Below are 22,210 nucleotides of genomic sequence, written 5' to 3' on the forward strand. Positions count from 1 at the left end.
ACATGTTTTCAACAGCGACAGTTTTATGAAGGCAATTTTCAGAGAGGAAAAAAAGAAATCTCTTAAGTATCTTTGAAAGTCTAAGGAAAAGGACTGGAACACTCATTAAGGGCAATATTACTTCCAAATGCAAAGCTTTGAAAGACTAGTGATTTAAGTGAAATGTAAGTAGTTACATTTGGTTTTCAAGAAACTGGAAAGCTTACTTTATAGAGGTACATTGTATATACCCATGCAACTGGATGTTCCATTAAAATACAGCTAAATTTAACAGTTTTAAGTACTTAAACAGTTGAAATCAACATACAGTATGAACAGAATTTTAGCAGCAGTCCAAAACCAAATAAATTCCCAACCCTTACCATCAAAAAAACTTTTGGCTCTCAGGTAACTGACGCTAAGCCTAAGCACAGACAGCTTATCCAATTTGGCGATAACATCTTGAGGGAAAGGCAGAAGACTAGCCAAGCGGTCCAACTCCGCATTCAGGCGGTCCCTGTGTCTCTTGGATGGATTGGACTTGACTCCTTCAGCTGGGGATGGCTTTACTCTGTGGCAAAAAACCAAACACAATATAAACGTAAGCTCCTTCCCAAAATGAAGGTAAATATTTGCCAATGTTACAAATTGTCTTTTAAACTTTAACAAGCAAAATGTTTTTCACAAGTGACTTCTGTTTCCCACTGGAAAAAGAAATAATTAATCTAAGATGGTTTAACCCCCCCACACCCAACATACACACTGTTAAATGAAGCAGAGCTACAATAGCCATTTGAACACATAACAAACATTTGAAACCTTTGAGATTCAGCGTTTTTATAAAAAGCTTCCTACACTTTCATTCAATTGTCACTTGAATTCTTCCAAATATTCGTATTACAAATAATTCAACAACTTTCAGTAATATTTGTGTACAAAATTTTTCACAGGTGTCCTTAATTTCTGTCAATGGTTGGAACAGGCTATTGTCAACTGAATACAACAGAAGTTTTAGTAACTTGCTAGACAACGAGGCATCCAAAACTGAACAAGAAAACAAGAGATACAGCTCAGTCAGCAGGTAAAAACCTTCGTGGCTGAACACTACTGAGCTCATCCTTCAAAGTCACCTCTCAGCTGAAGGCATTTCTTTTGAGTACACCATGATGAAGGCATGCCTTTGTACCTTACAAACTACAATTTAAAAAGCTTTCTGTTATGAATTACATAATGAAGTTTTCGTAAACTTGCTATTTTCCATTCATATGCACCCTGAGTTCCAATTCCAGATACTTGGATACTCACACCTTCCCACGTATGCAGAAGCCTAGGAACAGGTTTAAACCCCTACTCATTTGAATTATAATTAGTCATTACAAGCCAATACTGAAACCAAATAATTTATCTGCACAAGCCATAGTAGATTTTATGATATTTATTAAACAGTTTTCTAATTGAAGAGTGATTCCTTCTCACTTTTCCAGTATTGCAGTTCTACTTGAGATCTGCAGCAGTTATCAATTTGTGCTGCTCTTATAGGAACGTTGGTTCTGCAAGATCTATCACTTGCGAAAATACTAAGCGTAAAGACTTTCAGCAGTTAATTTCTTCAGTATTTCATTTAGTCTGCTTCCAAGTTCATCTTTATATCAATTTTACAATGAGAAATTGCAAAAGCTCCAATAGTTATTCTTGCCACTGCTCAAAGTAAACCACACGGAAAAATTATTTCATCTTGTATTTCCAGTCAAATAAGTAGTGATCAAGTGGACATTGCTATTTTTAGCTTGTTTTTACTTTATGTTTCAATTATACTTCTTGTTAGTTTAAATCCAAGCCCTTCTTTTTACAGGCATTGTTTATTCAAGTGTCACTTGTCAAAAACTTGCACTTAAGTCTGGCTGCCTGTTCCCTAGCACTACAGCTGCCCTTTTGCACACTAAAGGAGGCATGCTCCTTATGTGGAGCCTGGAAACTTGAAGATGCCATAATAGAAAATGTTGTTAACACACAGAAATATATCAGCAGCAACTCCCCAGATGGATAAAGTTAAGCTTGCTGCAGGATAAAGATTGTCTAGGACACAGTTCTAGTAGACCTTTATCCTAAAAACACTGGAAGAGTGGAGAAAACAGATGAATCAAGAAATATGAAAATTCTCTCTCTTGGAAAAAATCATAGGTTCATCATCAACTGCAAGGAATGACAAACTAAATATTTGGTTAGATGTGGACTTCGGTCACAAGCCCTGACTTTGAGACCTGCAGCTCACCACATCCTCAAGTGAATATTGAACTTAAAATAATTTAGTAAATCTTTCGTCACATTCTCTTATTCTGGCAGACTATTCACATGTACAAGCCATATGATTAACACAACTTAAATACAACCCTAACAAAATAAAGTTCAAAATCACCAAAATTACCAGTAACATTAAAAGTTACTTAATAAATATTTTTTATATATTAAACTGCCATAAATATAGAGACAGAATAATAAATTCTAAACTTCAGGCAGATAACAGCTGTGTAACAATCAGTGAACAGCTCACTACTATCAAACCAAACAGGTCTGCTTCTGAAAAGTGGAGGTCCCAATGGAAACAGTTCAAAATATGCAATCTTTTCCAAATAAATCAGCACTAAATACCACACTTTTCTATTTTCACAACTGTCCTCAGCTTTGCTTAAAACTTCTGTAAGTAACTTGACAAGTTAGTTGAAACTATATGCAACTGTGCAGTTATCTCATCAAGCTGTTAGTTAGATCTAATTGTTTTTGCTTTGCTTTCTAAGGATTTCTTTCTTTCTTCTAACTAGTTCAAAGCATAAGGATTTTCTAAGTGTAGTATATGACATTTCTGAATATTAAGTTACCAGTATTTGCAGCATAAATCTTACCACGCTCTCTCCCTCTGAATCAAACATTGATTTTCCCTAATCGTCCCCTTCGTCACCGAACTAAAATCCATTATATAAAAATGGATCCTTCAGTGACGAAGGGAATAAGGGTAGAAATGCCAGGGGCATAAGTAGCAAGCTAAACCATTTTACATCCACTTATGTAAACCCTTGATGCTAAAGACAGCCCCAGCTGCATTGCAGAAAATTATCTTCAAGGAAAATTACTTGCTATGTCAAGATTAAATCCATGCACGTGTTTTATTTAAAAGAAAGAAGAAAAAAAAAAGGACTAAAGGAGGGAATGGACTTTAAGCTGATCTTTCAGTTCTTGATCTTTTACCTTTCACAGGAAATTTGAATTCCCTAATCAAAGGCCAGAGGTCTCTGTACACTTAGTGTCTCCGAACTGAGCTAAAATCCTTATCCAATGGCTGCAAGACAAGCAAGCAGTCTTAATTCTTGTTTTAACAATTCTAAAGGATTTTCCATCATAACATTAGCTGACTACTATTTTCACAGGTCTGCTACAGGCTATTTAATCAGAAGTTTTCATTACACATGCTTACCATGTGCGCATTCACAGACATTATCAACACAAAATTATTAAAAAGAAAGTGCACAAGTACCTGAGTCTTAATTATTATCAAAAGGCCAAAATAAGTTTCAATATTTACATGCTAATTTGTATTTTTTAAAGAGAAATGGACGTAGCTCTTTGAGAAAATTAAAAGAAAGCACAAATTTATTTTGTTCAAAATACGACAACAAAAACTTTGAAAAAAAGGAAAAAACCCAACAACCAAGCACTGAAAATCATGATACCTTATTAGCAAGACTGAAGTGTGAAATAAAGTCAGGAGATAAAAGAACGTGCAAGAAGAGCATTAAAGATACAGCAACATGCTAAAAAAACTAATTCTGTTAAAAAACCTAATTAGAAGTTCATCAGAACTCTTTTATTGCTTAAAAAAAAAGCACATGAAGAAGAGCATATATTTCACCTAGCTAATGGATTTAATCTTTCCAACTACATATATTCTTCATCTCATATTTAACAGTACATGCAATAACATGTTATTCTTATGTATATTATTTAATTCAATGAAGGTCAGATATATGAAATGCAAAAATTACCACTAAGCAAGTATTACAATAGGTGACATGCTCCAAAATTCTCTATTTACTTTAGCAACTGGAAAATACTTCTAAGCATTTACTCTTATTTCCCACACCAAATTTACAGTTACTGAAAATTCAGCTGACAATTCCTTTGGAAGCAACAGATATGACACAGACTATCGACCTCTTTGGTCAAAAGTTGTTGTCAACCTATCTTGAAAGGGCATGAGACCCTTTCCAGCGGCTCCTTTAGCAGGCAGTGAAATCAGCAAAGATTTAGGCCACTGAAGGGATAAAGTTGTTTTTACTAAAAAAACCTCAATCAGCAGCACGGTACTCGTCTGATGCTGGGCAACTGTTTGTCCTCCAGCAGTAAGCAGAGTTTTAGTTTGCTCAGGTTGTTTTGGTGTATGAAGGACTCCACCAGAGCAATAGAGACAGCCAGAATACCAACCAAGAATGAAAGCTCCACACTCAGTTTTAACATATTTCATAACTGTTTAAGATGACAAACCAAGGCTATTTGGAAAGAGAAAAAAAAAAAAAAAAAAAAGGTATGTTCCTATCCACCAACCATGTTACCGACATTTGTCTATCACCATTTGCTGCAGATTCTCTTTCTAAAAAGTATACTTCTGCAAGAAGCATTGACCAAAACCCAACCAAACCCAAAATATACAGGTACCCCAAGACTGGCAAGGTTATCATTTATGTATAAGAAGTTTACTCTACATATGATTTATTACCTCCATTTCAAATAAGGGGTGCAAACTGCTGTTTGTAGCAGACACTGCTTTACACAAAGGAATCTTCTAATGATTATTTTTCTTTTCTGATGAACTTTCATTTTGAAAGCTTGTTCTAGCACTTCTTGTTTGCCTTGAAAGAATACATAAGTAGTTTCCTTTTTTAAATTAAAGTATCTTTGCACTGCTTTCTGAAATTACTATGTCTACTCATAATTAAGGATCGACCAGTCAAACATTTTCTCTGGAGCACTTAATATCATAAATACATTTAAGCTAACACAGAACAAGACCATATCATAACTTCTTATTTAGTCTGCTAAAGAAAGATGCCATTATGCTTTTTGCACCTGCATAGTATGAAACATTTAGACCTCCTCACCCCGCTCCTTGTCTATTACATTTATCCAGTTATATAAAACAATTCCTATTGAAACACTGAAAAAAGAAAAACAAGGCAAATCAGAGCTCGTAGGCAGAAAAATATAAAAACTACAGGGTGGAGCTACATTTATATAATATCGTTCACCTAATGTTAGAATCTATCTACAGTAAACCCCACTTCCATAAAAATTGCATTTTATCCTTCCTACTACAATACTAGTACATTAATTCAGCAGTTCAGTTGATAATCACTAGAGAAAAGGAATTCAAGACTTAGAAAAACAAAAAGCAGAAGCCACCCATTGCTCCCCAAGCTTCAGTGGGAAGTAAAACACCCCACAGACCTGCTGCCACCAGGGGGACCCGCAGTGTACAAACATTAAATGGGGAGGAAATTTAAAGACTCCAAGGTTTTAAGAAAGTGATTTCTGGAGCATATTACATGCAATTGGAGTGCACATGGTTTAGCGGGCTTTTTTTTTTTTTTTTTTCCCTCCAGATGACAAGATAACAAGATGAACTGCAGGAACAGTTGCCTATTAAGTTCCCCCATGATTGCTTTTCTTTTTCAGCTGTGATACTGTAATTCCCTACTGAATCAAAAAAGCACATTTCAACACTCGGCACTGTCAGGCAACAGCCCGAGATTCCCTCTCAAGTTCAGTTCTTTACATGGCACATAGTAAAAACGGGGAGTTGCAGGGGGAAAGTTTCATAAACTGGTTTTGAGTTACCACCATGGCTTTATGAGTTATTTGCACCTGAAGCAAGAAGTATTTCTTCTACTTAATTTTTTTCCATGGCAACTATGGCATTATATAAATAGCTTCTTCCGTTTCTATAAATTAGCTGCCTATTGCCACAGGTTACCAATCATCACACTCCATTCAGAGTTACATATATGGCAAATAAAATATTAGAAGAACTATCTACAGAAACACTCTCTTCTATAAAAGATACTAGTCCCAACAATGTATCACCTTTTTTTTTTTTTTTTTTTTAAAAAGTGCTGTGAATTCTACTGGAGGGAGGAAATACAACTTCAAACAGATTAAAATCACAGTAGTGTCAAACCATTATTAACCAGCAGCAAGTACATCTTCACTCCTTCCCCCAATCAGTTACAAAAGCTTATTGCCTCTCTCACTTTTTTTGGCCTAAAGGTATGGTCTGTAATTAGTTATGTGAGAAATTGGAGCCCTCTGACCCACTAGGAGTGTTTTGTAAGGTTGGTCTAACAGAAGAAGCAACCAAAGATCATAGCCATTTTGAGGAGAAAAGAAACACATAAGCATCACATGCAATATAAATTTGTCTTGCATAAAAATAATTTCTAGTAACCCAAGCAGGGTGGGTTTATAATCAGCCTCTACTACAATTTATGGCTAAGCAAGCTATTTTAATATGAATACTTTTATTTTTAAGAAGAAACACTTACTCTCCCTTTGGTCCTAAAGGGCAAAGTCTCTCAATAAGTAAATGGTTCCCATTAGTAATAAAAAAAATGATTAGTTGAACTTGAAGCCGAGAAGCTCAGCCAACTTACGTAAAGAGGAGATAGATGGAAAAGGATTCCTTGCATAGATACTACAGCCATGTAAAAACGACGGTTTCACATCCTCTAACCAAGGCTAACCAGAATTTAATATTAAGCCAGACGTTAAGCGATCTTACCAGCAAGGCTGAACACCTCGCCCTTTCACAGAACTTAAGAATTATTTGCCTTTAGCTACTAATAGTCTACAAACACCGCCAATACATTTTTATTTCTTCATGAAAAAACACACATTTAATTCTTAAAATCCAGATCTACAGCGTGAATTTAATTAGGTACCTCTACATTTTTATTTGGAAATGAATGGTAAAAAAAGCAAATACTGCTATTTTTGTAATGAAAGCATCTTCTAGCAAGGGAATTTTTAATTAAAAAAAAATAGCATTTTTAGACTTTAAATTGTAGGGTGAAAACCCAGCTATGTACATGCATTCATTCTAACAACTCCAACCATAAAGAAGCAAGCACTTAAGCTAATTCCCCTCCCCCCAAGACAGTTGTCTGCTATAAATCTAAAAACATATAATTCACAACAGAATTTCATTAAATATTTGTCATTCTCTCCTTTAATGCTTTTGTAGTCTTGGCAGTTATTTTATATCTACAGAAGTACCTCGCAGAAATATATGGGGATTTTTTGAGCTTTGCTTATTTTTCTTGCAACTCGGCAGTTTAGCTTTGCTACTTTTTATGACCTATAGATTCTTGACTTTCAGTTGAAACTGCAAGTTAAGCATCTCCTCCAGCCTGAAAAATCACTCTCACGAGACCAGCCTTTTAGTGGAGCACGCAAAGCCTAGGACTCAAACCTACAGCAGGTGCATAATATGAAATTGCTCAGGTACTAAACTGTTCCCAGAGTTTTAAGAAGATAAACTAATAAACAAAAAGCCACTATATGGCCAGACTTTTTTTTTCTTGCTTGCTTGCTTTTTGCCTCTTTCGACCCGTCTGCAGCACTTGGGTTTGTTTGGAGCTGAACAAATAAAAACATCTAATGTAATACCGGAGGGTTAAAGCTGGTTCAGCCCTCCCAGATAGACTAAAAATAGCCCTAAACGGCGGGAATCGGCCGAGCCTTTCCCGGCTTCGACCCCGCGCTCCCCGCAGAGACACCTGAGCGCGCCGGCAGCCGCGCAGCGGTGCGGTGCGGAGCGGTGCGGTCCGGGCGCGGCGGGAGCGCGGCAGCCATGGCGCAGGGGGCTCGCCCGGGACGGCGAGGCACCCACCCGCGGGACCCGCTCCGGTGGGGCGAGCACAGCCTCCGCTCGGGAGCCGTCAGTCACCTCAGATGCCTCCCAATCTAGGTCAGCTGGCTGCTCCGCGCTGCGCTTCCACCGCCTCGATCCTCCGCGGCCCGACACGCTTTTTTTTTTTTTTTAAGGAAAAAAAAGAAAAGCTAAAACCAATAAAAATCCTGCCGGCACCCCTAGGCACCCCCTCTCCCGGGCGCCCCTGCACCGCACCGCGCCACCGGCCGCCCCCGCCGGGCCTCCACGGCGCGGTGCGCGGCAGGACGGCGAGCCGCCGGGAAGCCGGTCTCTCCCTCCCTGCCTCTCTCCCCTCCCGCCCCGCGGGGCCGCTTACATTTTCTGCACAGGTTTCCGCCGCTTCCGACTGGCGTAGGTGACATTGGGGTTCATCCTGCCGCGGGTCCAGCGCCCCGCGCCGCAGGCTCCACCGGCCGGGGGCCGCCGCCCTCCTGCCCGCCTCGCCCCGGCTGTCGGGAGGGGGCGAGCCCCACCGGCGCCGCAACCTTCGCCTCGCCTCGCCTCGCTTCGCCCGCGGGCCCCGGCCCTGCTGCCCGCGGCCGACCCGGAGCGCGCTCGGTCGGTCGGTCGCTCGCAGCGGCGGTGGCGCCTTCCCCGGCCGGGCGAGGACGGGAGGCGGAGGCGCTACGGGGCGGGGATCCCAGGTGATCGGCGGCGGCTACACCCACTCGCCGCCCCCGGAGGGCACAGGTGTGGGGGCGGCCGGGGCTTTCCAGCGCCGCTCGCTCCGCGTCTCCCCGCCGAGGCGACGCCGTCTCCCGGCCGGCTCCCTCTGCGGCGGCGGGAGGGTGCGCGGCGGCCTCTGCACCCCGGCGCGGCCGCCGTCTGCTGGCCGAGCGCCTGTCAGTGTGCGCGGCGCCGGGCCCCGCCGCCCCGCCCCGCGCCCGCTCCTCCCGCCGCCGCCGCCGCGCTCCCCCGGCCGGGTCCCGCCCCGCCCGGCTGACAGCCGCCGCCACCGCCCCCTCGCCGAGGAGGCCCCTCGCGGCGGAGGGAGGAGGGGGCGGCCGTGCCGCCATGTTGGGAAGGTCAGGCCAGGAGAGGAGAGGGAGGACCGGCGCGGCGGCGGAGGGGGCGCCCGCCCGGGGGGACCGCGACGGAAGGGCGCGGGGACGGGTTCGGAGAAGGAGAACCCCCAAGCCTGTGGCGGCCGGGGAGGGGTGCGCGGGGTGCCTCCGCGTCAAGTGAGAAGGGAGGTCAGCTCCAAGCGCCCGTGTAGCCCCAATAACGAAAAATAACCGGGGGGGGGGGGGGGGGAATGGCAGCATTCAGTTTCGAAAGACAAACGACACTACCTCAGCGGCACGGTGAGGCCTGTGTCTGTCACCTCCCCGCAGGCCTGCCGCCTCCCCCGCTTCCCGCCTCCCCCGGGCTGAAACCGTCGCGGCCGCAGATCGCCTAGCAGAGAAACCAGAAACAGTACGCGGCCGCCCAAAATAGGGTTGGGGGGAGCCCTGGGTGGGAGTACCCGCGGGGGGCGAGAAGGGGGAAGGCACGGGGCTCCAAGGCTGACAAGGACAGCGGGACACCTGGGGAAAGAAAGGAAGTCGCTGGGGGCAAGGTTGCCACTCGCTAAGCACCGGGAGGACCGACGGGGCTTACTGGGCGAGGACGTGGTTCATACCGCATTAGGGGATAAATCCCCGAGTTATGACACCGGCATTTTAAGCTAAACACGTATTTTAAAGGAGAGGAGCAGCATCGCAAAAAGTAAGAGGTGCTGCCAAACTGCTGACAAATAAAACCATCCAAGAGCAGCCCCGGTGCCGTTCCGACCCGCCGCCGCGTCTGCCGCCCGTTTTCTTCCCCCGTTTCCTTTCGCAGCTGCAGCTGCAGCAGCAGCAGCAGCAGAGCTCTTCCCCCGGAATAACCGCAATAAATTTTGTCTCGACGCTAAACTTGGGAGCCTGGGAGTCGCCCTGTGTAAACACAAGTTGTACGCGGTCACGGCCGAGACGAGAGCCGGGGAGAGCTCCCCTCCCTCCCCCGCCGAGGCACCCGCGTCCCGCGGGGCACGGCCGAGCCCGGCCGCCGGAGCGCGACCGCAGCTGCGGGCTCAGTCCCGGTCCCGCCGTTCGGTGCCCGGCTGCCGGGAGGCTGAGGCAGTGTCCGTGGTGCTGGCGTCTGTCTGCCCGTCCGCGGGGGCTGGCCGGGCTGTCGGCACTGCACCAGCGGCTGGGAGCTCGCACCTTCCCTCGCTGGGTACTGAAGCCCCGCTCGTGCGAGCGTTTCTGCTCCGCTCCGCTCCGCCCTGCTGACGGAGGTGACTAGCGGCGGCCCAGGTATTACCCTACGGCCGAAACCTGGGGTTGTGCAAAGCTCGGCCCCAGCCAACCGGCGGGCTGAGAGCGGCGCCCGCCCCGCAGCACAGCGGCTGCCCCCGGGGCCGGGGCCGGGGCCGGGGCCGGGGCAGCGCTCCGGCGCCGGCAGCCGCTGCCTCCCGCGGGACGCGGAGTCCGCGCCCGGGCCTCCTCCTCCGCCGGCGCTCGCAGCTGGGATTAGGCAGCATAACGCGGGCTTGTTTACCAGCTTAATTGCACGGGTTTAATTGCCTGGGAAGCCATCCCAGATGCAAAGTACGCTGAAGACACAATATGCAGGTAAAATTAATTTGACTAAACCTTAAGCATGCTAGTATGCTTGTTAGTAAGCCAGGAGTTGATCACATGATGCTTCGAAAAACAGGTCTTCAGCAAACAACATTTTTGGAAAAACATAGTAAAAGAGCCATACGCCTTACGAGGTCAGTGCCTTGCAGTCACGTTCCTGCCACATTCCTGGCCAAACACCTGTGTAGAGGATGTCAACTATTTGCTAGCTTCTGTCTCTCCTCAGTCCCTTTCCTCTTCGCTCATCTTCTCTCTTCACAAGATCTTACCACCATCCTGGAAAAAAAGGTAGGCAATACTGTACACCACGTCTTCCTTCTCTCTTCCAGCCCCTTTCTTCTTTCAGTTTTAGGGCTGAAACTGGAAATGAATGTATTTTCTTCACTCCAAACACATTCATCTATTGAAGCACTCCGTTTTTTTCAGCCTAAACTTCCCAGTCCCTTTCAGTACTCTTTTCACCCGTAGCCTCTCCCTGCTCACTGATTTCTTCCTCTGTCAACACAAGTGTGCTGTGATCACTCCATACACAACATAAATTGCTGCTCTGCTTTCATTTTCTTCAGCTACATTATCTTAGTGTTGAAAGCTTACAGGCATTGTTTAAGGCGCCTCTTCTTCTAATTTTTAATTTAATTGCTTCCAGTCTGTCTTTTACTTCCTCAATGAGATTGAACAAAGTCTCTAGCAACTTCTTATTCTTCACTGGACCTCAAGATCTCAACTGTTTCTTGACCTTTTGTGCTACCCAGATACTGTCAGAGACACCCATGCTTATGCTGTCTCATCTGCCAGCTCCAAATCTACTGGGAGCTACATGAAGAAGGAAGTAGGCTTTAGCCTTCCATGGTGAACTTCATTTCATCTCCCAGTTCCCTTCTGGGGCCATAGGAACTTGCATGGCACCGGTGAGGTTACTCTTGAACTCCCTAATTGGGAAATAGAGAGTAAGGAAAATTCATGCTTCTAGGCAGAAACCACATCTTGTAATCCACTGACCGCTGTTGGAAATCCACTCCTACGGGTCAGCCACCTATTTAATAACAAATATGAGATTTCAGATGTTCAGCGCACAGAGAATCACAGAATTCATGGAGAACTTCCTCGTGTGTCACTGGGGCCTTTTAGACACAGTTACCTAAAAATGTCTATATCACATTATCCGCAGCTTCTGCAAATCTGTCCTCACCTGATGTTCCTACTGTCTCTTTGCCTAATCTATTGTCTCAGTTTTTTTTTTTTTCTATTTGATAATTTGGGTACAGTAGAGATCTTGCCTCATATTCAGTGTAAAACAAGCAAAACGTATACAACCATGATTCAGCAATCTTAGAGCCTTCTTTACAGCTTAAGTTTTTTGTTGGGCTTTTCTTCTTTTTATTCTTTTTTAAAGTAATGTTTTGTCAGGTTTAACAACATGTTTGGTCTTGCAAAAGATGACTGTGGCTGATGTCATGTAGACAATTAAAAGGTTTTAACTCCTGTGCAGATCACTTTCGTGTGTATTGTACAGCTCTAACTAGTCTCTTCTCATTTTATCTCTAGGCTACTACCCAGGTGGCTTACTAGGTCTAAAGATCACATCTTCCCTTAATAAATTCTCTCAAACCGTTAGCGATCACTTTTCTCCTCATTGCTCAAATCCAGCACTTTTGCCTTTATAGTCATGAATCGTGATGCCATCCAGTGATGAGATTTTTAAGAAAAATGTGTTTGTGCATCTAGTGAACCATGCCTTTCCCTAGCCCTGGCATGTATGAGGTGCTATGTTAATGAACACATTCTTCTGTATCCAGTATGCTTTGTGGCTATCATCCTCTGAAGCTTCTAGAGCTCTCACTTGTCAGCAGTCACATCTGCTGCCCTAACTCCAAAATGCTATATTCTTTTGCTCCACGCACCTGTTCTGCCCTGTTTCTGCTTCTCCTGCCCTGCACAGTCCCCTCCTCAGCTCTGTCTCCTGGCCCCTCACTCATTTCACAAGGTGGGAGATGTTTGGAAGGAGGGTCTTTTAATAAACAGACAGAAATTCCCAAGTGGGCTGGAGTTTCACAGGATCACCACGAGACCAACAGAAGTCTTGTCATTTGGGAGGAATTTGTAAGAATTATAAGCTTGTTATCTTAGGATCATCTCTGACTCATTTCTAGCCTTTATCCTACTCTTTCTGTCCATGGCCAAAATTTTACTTCCCTCAGCTTAATTCTGTGTGCTGACTTGTTCTAGCCATTTCCAGTGCAAATAACACAGAAGAAATCTGCTTTGGTTTTCTGTGATTTCTTTTCTGCCTCTCTGGAGACGAGAAGAAGAGGAAAGAGGATTGTGATTTAAAATTGTGATTTATGCAGGTCAGATTTTGGGGATATACAGTACTACCGCTGATTTAGGTGTTATTTTCCATGCACCTTTGCTCTGCTAAGAAAGAATATCTATGGTAACTCAGATGACTCTCTTCGTACTCATTTCAGGGAACTAATCATCTAGGGAAGTTGAATTAGAGTCAGTGAATAGCCTATATACTGACTCTTTAGTGTCTGGGAAGGTCACACAAACATTTTACTGTGAGGAACCAGGAATACTGAGGGAAATTCTGCCCCACTTTTTAAAACTTAAACAGAAATAATTATATCTAGAAAAAAGAAACTCGGTAATGGGACTAATAGTACACTGCTTTATGACAACTTTTCTTACAGAAGCCTCATTTGCAGGTACTAGTTGAACAGTATACAGTTTTAATGAGCATTAGATTGATAAGAAACTTTTTTTTCCCCTGCTATTTGTATTTTTGTAAACATAGGACAGAACCAGCACATTCTTTTTCTCTTCTCCCAGCCCTACATCTGGCTCCCCACTCCTACTACCCTTGCAGGTGCTTCTGCTATGCCAGTGTTTAAAATTACACCCAGTTTTCTATTGAATATTTAACCTGGGAAGCATTTCCAGAAGTTGAAGAGCCATATAAAGGATGAAAAATATGGAACATAATTAATATTTGGGCAAGTAGACTATGATCCTCACATAATGTTTAGTGCTGAAAGGTCTTTGTTAGTAATGGTATTTTAATTATTTTAAATTCATTGAATTGCACTAATCCAATGAAAACTGTAGTCTTAATTGTTCCAACAGGGGCCAGAGAAAAATCCCAAGTAGACAAAAAAAACATTTAGAGACAGGGTTCAAGATTTTTCCACTTTGAGAAAATCTGAGAAATTAATAATCATCATCTGTGAGGCAGGATCATGATTCTTCTCAGATCCTATGATATGTAAAATGAAAAGCATGTTTCACCTGTAAGCACAGGAATAAAGGAACAATTTCATTATAGAGTAAGTATGAAAATCAGCACATTGCTTACTATTCTCAGGTTTTCTCTCCTATACGGAAATGAGCAGAAGAGAACAAGTTTATACAGAAACTGCCTCAGTTCAAGAGAATTCTCTTTTTTTAATCTAAACCAAAAAAGTTCTGAAGAGCTATACAGATACAGCAAACAAATTAACCTTGCCTGCCTAAAACATTCAGCAACCCTTTCCCCCCCCACGCATTAAAAGTAAATTTTATTATATAGCTAAAATAATCTTACATTATCATTCCCAATGAGCTTCATGCTTTTGTCCTGAAAAGTAAAGAGCCACTCATTATTTTAATCCAACGTAATCCACTCTTAATCAAGTACTGAGAGCTATAAAGTAACCAGTGGTAACAAGTCATCCCTTCCTGAGGGCAAGTCAGGAGGACCTGGTAGAGCTTCTTAACCAAGACACCAGTAGTCAGACACCTGTATGACCAATTGCCACTCCTTCCTTCTCCCCTCCTTCCTTGTTGAAGGGGTAAATTTATGTTTGTTACCTGAATATACAAGGAGTTATGTCTGCAACTACAAATCCATTTAAAGAAAAATACTGTTTCTGCATATATTTTACGATGTTTGTGACAGTCAAACTATCAGGATCAACAGATACCTTCTGTATCCAGACCCAGGATCCCTCCCTGCCACCGACGCTCACCGGCACACAACGAATCAGATCTATGCTATTATATTTGCTTAGTTTCCAAACTAAGGTGGCTGCATGCAGACTGCAAATGGCCACCCACCTGTGCTAACCTCTCAACTGCCCCTGGAAATAAAGTGGGAACATGCCAAAAGTGTGTAAAGGATGATTCTAACCATTTAAAACTACCGCTGATTGAGTTTTAATGTCCAGGAAGTTCCATGGCACACATTAAATTTACTAGTACAGATATAACCTTAGAGGATATTTCCAATGCTTTTGGCCATAAATGTTACAAACAGCCTACAATTATTAGTACGCAGAAGCAGGAAAGTTTTGGTCACAACAGTAAATCACCATGACAATCAGCAAATGTGGGCAGCATATGATCCAACTGCACCAACATATGATCTTGCTGCACCAAGACCTTCTGTGCTGTTATACACAGAACAAATACATAAAGAGCAGATCGTTTTACTTCTGCTTTAAAAACATTACTGAACTATATTTATTAACAGGGCTTTGTTGCTAAATTGGCTTATAATATTAACAAAACCTGTGGTTTGAGAGGGCCTGAAACAAGCTTACAATTATGATGGCTAACTCAGTAGGCTGCAAGTTCTCTTTCTGCTCTCATTAAGAGGAAAGGGTATACACACAGTAAGACTAATGAGTAAAAAAAATGATCTAAATTAGAAGTGACAATGCAGTTGCCATGCCAGAGTTTGATTTCTGTGCCAACAAACCTGAGCTAATTTTAATAAATATAGCTAGTTGTCATGAATTTTAATTTAACCTTATAAAACCTTTCCATGACTAAGACAAGCTACAGGTATTGTATTAATGGCAATTGTTTTCTTTCCCTTTTTAATGGGACTTCCTATCAAATCTAGTAGGTATACATAGAGAAGAATATGAAAAAATAGCAAATAGATACACAGATGTCTGAATGCCAAAGGCCAAGGCTAAAACCAATACGAAATCTGTATAATTACACAGAGAGTTTCCAAGAACATAACATGTAATTAATAATAAACAGGAACAAACAAACAAACAAGAATGACCAAACACAGTGATTTTAATACCTACTCAGGAAATAGACTGCTTGAGAACAAAAATGTGGTATGTGTTAGTTTCACTCAAACTATTTTCATTGACATGATACAAAATACAGTTGTTCATTGAATCCATAGTTCTCAAAGGCGTAGTGAGCTGTACCTGTGTCACGCCTGATGGCTAATTGCCCTACCCATCATTTACAGCCTTCTGTCACAGGGAGACTACAGCCTCCCAGGGTAACCTGTCCAGGGCTTACTCCTAGAGAGTGTTTCTCAATGAGCAACTGTCATTTTTATAGATTTTGTAATTTAGACCTGTAACATCTTTTCCCAAACAGAGTGACTACAACTTGCCGTCATCCCAACAGTAAATTTTCTTTGGATCAGTTGTGACTGAGACACCTGAGGAAGTGAAGAGAGGAGAGAGGACATCAAGTGTGTTAGGGCAGGAAAGTACCACATTACGTAGAGCAAACAGTAACATGGAGAAAGGGTAACAGGAGCAGGTATCTTTGCTATTGGAAACGCTTGAACAACTTTTATTCTACAAACAGCACTCATGGCATGTTATTTCTTCTCAGCATTACAGGAGAACATGCATGTACTGAAAACTGCCCACAAACCATTTGATATATTGTTTGCTTTATCCTTTCTTTTTTTTCCACATTTACCCTGTTAAGTGTCCTAACCAGACTGTGTTTACATGTATCCTTAAGCAAGCCACAACTGTTGCTAGCTACATATCATCTTTATAGTCCCATTATCTCCAGTTCTCCGAATTCAGTCTGGCCCACAGAGTAACTTGTAGTATTTAACACTTGCTGGTAACGAGTCCTCTGAAAACCTTCCAATCAATGTGCCCTGCATGCAAGATAAATGTTTAGCTCCTCAGTTATAGTGACTTACTTACCTGTTTTCACAACTAGCTGTGTAGCATCAGCTTCAATGTAGAGCCTCAGCTGCTGTCTAAAAGTAAGGTTTTAACAATCTCAGCTATGCAGAAGCTGCCTCTTAAATGTTTGTATATTATAGATATAGAAAAAAACAGACCAATGTCTAGAGTGTTCTTTTCCAGTTCAGAATGTTCTTTAAATATTTTTCTATTTACACTGTCACTGAAGATACTGAATTAGAAGACTATCTGTCCAGTGAAAAAAGCTGTTCTTCTGTTTCTTTTAAAGGAAGTTGCCTTATTTATAATTTGTATTCTATACTATATAAGTAACTTTGTAATGTCCCTGACAAATAATATATTGAAGTGGGAAAAAAGCTATCACATGCATTCTTTGTAATAAAAGATCTTTTAAAAAAGAAGTGTTTATTTTCAGTGTATGTCTTTAATCTTCTAGAAAACAGTAGATAAAAACAGCTTCAAAATCTCCACAGTGCCAGTTTTTATGACTGTCAGTGCTCTTAGCAGTTCTAGTGATCTCAGTACAATAGTGTCCAGAGCTGTTTCTTCAGTGTTTCACACAAATATTCTTACTGCGTCCCTATAGCTACAATAGATTGCATCACCAAGATACCACAAAGCTTTAGAAGTTTATAAGTTCCCCTAAATAGTCAATGGAGCTGCTATCTCGTCTATCTGCCAGAGATTAAAAGTTGCTCATTTCAGAGGTACAAAATATTGCTGGTTTATTTCTGAGGGCATATATCTGGAGCCAGTTTGCAGCTTCTGTCATAAGGAATGCTTACTAAAAGAGATATCCCAGAGGCAACAAGACTCCAGCAAACATGAATTTTTTATCCAGGATTTCTCTTAGAAGAACTCCCTGACTCTATACTTGGTAAGTTTGGATCTGAGCTCTTTCGGATTACAAAATTAAGGGTGAGGTTTCTCTAGTAATGGGCAGCATTATAGATGGTCCTTCAAAAGTAGTTGATAATCCTTTCAAGGAACACATGACAATATTTTGAAGTAGAGTGGGATTTGAAAAGAAACCGAACAATAAGCACAGAAATTGGGTGAGGTGGTCTCATCTATGTTAAGAAAAGAACGAACAGCTGCAAGCTGGTCTACCTGAACCTTTCAGGCTTAAGGTGGCCTGTGGTCTGCATAATGGCCCAAGAATGGTGTGATTTATTTTAAACGTGTTTCCAAAGATGGAAGAAATAATTTCTGATCTTGTTGGTACCTCGACCCTAAAAGAATCAGGAGTTACAGCTGAAGGTTACTTCAGTTATTGAAGTTATCTTATTGAATGAAATGCACAACCTAGTAAACACTCCTACTAAAAATATAAATAGTTGTAACAATATGCAGTGAATTGAGTTTATGTTTCATCCAGTTCCCTAATTCCATCAGATCAGAAAATCTGGCAAATAGTTTTGTGCATGTTAAGTAATAAAAGAACACCATGTTGTTCTTGGTGCAATTGTGCATTTGTTATCTGCTAAAAATAATTAAGCATCTCTATACAATCTTGAGACATTTAATAAAAAAGTCTTGTGGCATTTTATTAGCGCCACAGACCTTTTAAAGTCTTACTCTCTAAAAGTGGGATTCATACAGTACATTCCTAGAAATGCAACCAGAATTGAACAGGAAGATAAAACTGAGGAAAAGGAAAGAGAATAAGCACAGCATAGAAGGAAATCTGGAAATAACAATAAGCCAATATTGAAAACTGGCAATGGCTAAGGAGAAACTTGTGACCAAAAAGAAAACATTTAAAAAAATCTGAAAAAAGGAGATGAAAGAGAAAATCACAGAGTTCCACTAGTAGCTCACAGAACCATGGAAGCTCTTAGTTCCTAATAGTTCATTTAAGAAAGTCACTGTAGGATCTAGTGATCAATAGCTTATTACATTAAAAAGACCTTTCTTAGAGTTTTTCATGGCAGTAGTTACAGTGGCAGAGCGCCATACAAGGAATTCTACAAATTTAACAGTGTATGTATGTCTGAGCTGCAGTATCTGGATCATTGCCCACGTCTAGGGCCTACTTAATTTCCAAGGTAGATGTTGCCTTTTACACCCATGTTCTCAAATCAGCCAGTCCAAGAAATGGACAAAGAAAGGCAAAGATATGGGAATAATCTTTAGCTTGTTCCCACAGAGTCTTCTTGTGGCTTTCTAGCTCCGCAGAGCATCTTGTGAATTTACAATAATTCTTCCTCAGTGAAGCCCTCAGGGGAGGGCATACACAGGGAAACCTCCACCTCCCCCCCCACGCAGTCCTTCTGCAGTAAACTGAAGAAAGAAAGCCTTTCTAAAAGGAGACCTGAAAACAAATTTACTTTGGGATATTAGTCTTCCTGCAGGAACCTCTCTGCAGCCACAATTGTTTCAGCAGTCCAAGTTCCAGAATGTTATGGCTAGATAATGTTTGTTCAAGATGTATTGCTACTTTTGTATAAAATATTTAGGTCATTCCCATAACATTCTTAATATGTCGCAAATATGTATTTCGTGGTCTCCATTGTTTAAGGCCAAAGTTTGAACTAAAGTCATGACAACATTTATAATGGACACAATGAGGCAGTTATTTTGATCAGGGCAGAACCTGGCAATTACCTTGTGTGTGTTTTCCCCTTGTTTTCCTCCCCTTTGTAGCTACACAGATGAGAGAAACACAGCTCAGTGGGGTTTTTTTTGCCCTTCATCTCAAATTTTTCTATTGTAGGCAGAGCAGAATAAAGAAAACTGCCAGTTTGGGATTTCTGGCCTAAAGTGTTACAGTTCCTGATGGTTGGAAATATGGTTACCTTAAAATCATGGCTGCGCGTCACCTGAACTGCTTTTATTAGATGAAAATAACATTAAGTACAAGAATTTCAGGTATGTTCGTGCCATTCTATTCCTGCTACGGTCATTGATGCTCTGACTTTGCTGAGTTTGTTCCTTTAGCATCTATGTACAGTCTACCCACAAGCAGCTGAATAGTTGCTACCGTAACATAATTTCACACAGACATAATTAATGACATTAAACTTGATGATGATGCTGTAGATAGCTTAGGCTTGTGGTGGCTAGAATGACCTACTGTGATCTTCTCCAAGTTTATTACAACTGCAGTCCATAAGCAGCACAAGCTGCATGATATGTATATATGCATCAAACTATCCTACAAAGATTTATATATGCCTAACATACAGTCAGAAAAACAATAATTTCTAACATCAAGCTATATTCAGACTTAGAGCAGAATTTTCTACAAATGAACAAACGATTCTGTTTTAAGCCACAGTGTGTCACAGGGGAGGGAAAGGAGAGAATATGATATCCTTTTTGCTGTTGAATTACTGTTATTAACACTAGGCACTTAATGGAGTTTCTTGGTATTCGCATGGTGTAAGAACAGCCAATATTGTTAATATTTGATATATTGCACTCAGTTAATTGAGCCTCTTTCACACTGATAATATATTTGCATGTATCCAAACAGCAGAGATACTACATGTTTTCAGAAATACTTGATAAGAATGACATAACTTACAGAATAAGCTTTAAATAGTACTCTGTATGCTAAATCACCTGTGCCTTCTTTCTGAAATAAAACATTACTTTTGAGTAGCTAGGTCACTTCCATCTATAAAAAGCACAGAAATCACACTGTTTAGTCTGGTAGTATTTCCCAATCCCTTCAATCTATTTAGCTTAACAGATGTAGAGAGGTACACAGATGGAAAGAAATCAGTCCTTTTCAAGCTTGTCATTCAAGAAAATAATCAGGACAGCAAGCTGCTGACATTATTCCTGTCTTCTGTTGTAACTGAAACTATTGCAATGGTGATATAGGAAGAAAAAGCATATTAATTTCTAGAAAACTATGGCTTCCATGTGGGTTACCTAATATCCAGCCTATCTTATTCCCAGAAATCACTCCAGTTTAAAAGAAGTGGCTCTCCTCATCAACTCTGAGCAGTATGCTGTTTTGCAAGGTCTGCTGAAATTAGTGGTTCATCCAAACTGCAGGTGCTGTTAGTCCCTGAGCCTGGGTGCAGGTGCTGGCTGCATCCTATGGTGGGATGAGGTGAGCTGCAACTGAATCTCATTTTCTCTCTTCCTCTTCCCTTATTTCCTATACTCCATGTTACACTGGAAGAAGAAACACCAATAGGAAGGAAAGTCAGTGCATCCAGGTAGCTGAACTGCAGGATTAATTACAAACTACTCCAGCTCGGTAGTCTAAATGCAATCCAGGGAGAGATAATACTGAATATAAAGTTAACAGAAGCTAACCAATGATGAGTACTTTTGCAATTTCATCATACTTTTCTAAGGAGTGATAGGATTCAGAAAAGAAAAACCAGTGGTGCTCTTTGGTTTGATGAGCAGCCACCTGTACTGCCAGATGTACAGATCCTCAGGCTTTTGTACCTTTCAAGTTGGTATTCTGCAATCCAGTCACTCCGACCAGCAATCAGGTAACAGTCTTAAAAATTCACCATGGCTCACTCAGGAATTTCAGCTGGGATTTGGACCCTACAGGACTTTCCTTGGGGGAACTTGTCACGGCATGTTTGCGCTGACAGAGGGCTTTAGAAACAGAGTAATTTATATTACTTTTTGCAAGGTAAAAAGCCTTTAGGAAAAGTAATAAATAAATAAATCCTCTTTGTGAGCAAATCCCACCACTGAAAAGAAAACAAACAAAAAATCACCTTGTTGTTTTGAACAGATATCAATGGCACATTTTTGATAGTTTCTCCTTTCTCTTCACACTTCCTCCTATTTGAAGGATTCTTGAAATTTTTGGTTTCCCCTGATCTGAGGATTACTGACTTATCCCTGTTGTATTCCTCCCAAGCACTTATGCCAATATACCCAATGTGGAAGCACTTTTCTCTATAGCTTTGAAGAAGTATGGGGAGTTGTACCAGTACCATTATTTTACCTTCCTTTCTCACTTTTTTAGCCTTTCCTTTATTGCTTTCTTTCATCTAACTCTTAGCTGTTGAACAGGCAGGCAACAATACAAAGCTAAATACATTAGTCATTGAAAGTATCTCCATCACCCTTCATCAGAATCTGTTTTGTTTCTTCTGCAGCTGTACACTGCACAAAGACACATTCATGGAACCACACACAACTTTGGTTATTTTGAAGGCAGGGGGAAAACAAGCAAAACAAAAGCAAAACAAGCAAAAGATCCAGAAAGAGAAATTTCCTCTTTAATTGCTTTCTTACCAAAATTAAACTAAATTCTTCAAGAATGAATGCTTAAGGTGTCTAAATTAAATACATGGAAAGTTATTTTAGATATAATTAAAATAAATACTTTTATTTTTTAACAGTTCTTATGGCAATGCTTACATGAAGTTTAACCTACTGTGACTCTTACTGTGTTAGTAAACAAATACAGAGGCTGAAATTAGAAGATATCAATAATACTGACTTGGAAACACAATGGAAATTTACAGGTGTAGCGTGTAAGTTGAGACCTATTCTTATAATGTAGACTCTTTTTTTTTTTTTTTTTCTAGAGACAAAAAAAAGTGGGAGAGAATCAGAAAAATGATTGATTTGGGTTGAACTGAAACAACAATAATTCAGACTTCCTAGAAAAATGAACACTTCTTTATCTCCAAGTTTCTTTTCCAAAAGAAAATTCCTTCATTTAGGCATGGGTTAAGGTTACCAGCCTTTGG

The 22,210-nt window shown here is 41.3% G+C and overlaps 1 protein-coding gene across 1 annotated transcript in view; it reads right to left on the reverse strand.

Moving 5' to 3' along the window:
* Window positions 1–8,838, reverse strand: part of AHR (aryl hydrocarbon receptor) — a 65,315-nt gene extending 56,477 nt beyond the window's left edge. Inside the window, exons 1-2 of the mRNA XM_030008347.2 lie at window positions 8,274–8,838; window positions 363–550 (exon numbers count right to left, since the gene is read on the reverse strand). Coding sequence (XP_029864207.1) covers window positions 363–550; window positions 8,274–8,329 — 244 coding nt within the window. The 5' untranslated portion in view covers window positions 8,330–8,838. The remainder of the gene's footprint in view (window positions 1–362; window positions 551–8,273) is intronic.
* Between the last annotated feature and the right edge of the window lie 13,372 nt (window positions 8,839–22,210).

The sequence above is a fragment of the Aquila chrysaetos genome, chromosome 3, assembly GCF_900496995.4.
Source record: "Aquila chrysaetos chrysaetos chromosome 3, bAquChr1.4, whole genome shotgun sequence".
Classification (NCBI taxonomy): domain Eukaryota; kingdom Metazoa; phylum Chordata; class Aves; order Accipitriformes; family Accipitridae; genus Aquila; species Aquila chrysaetos.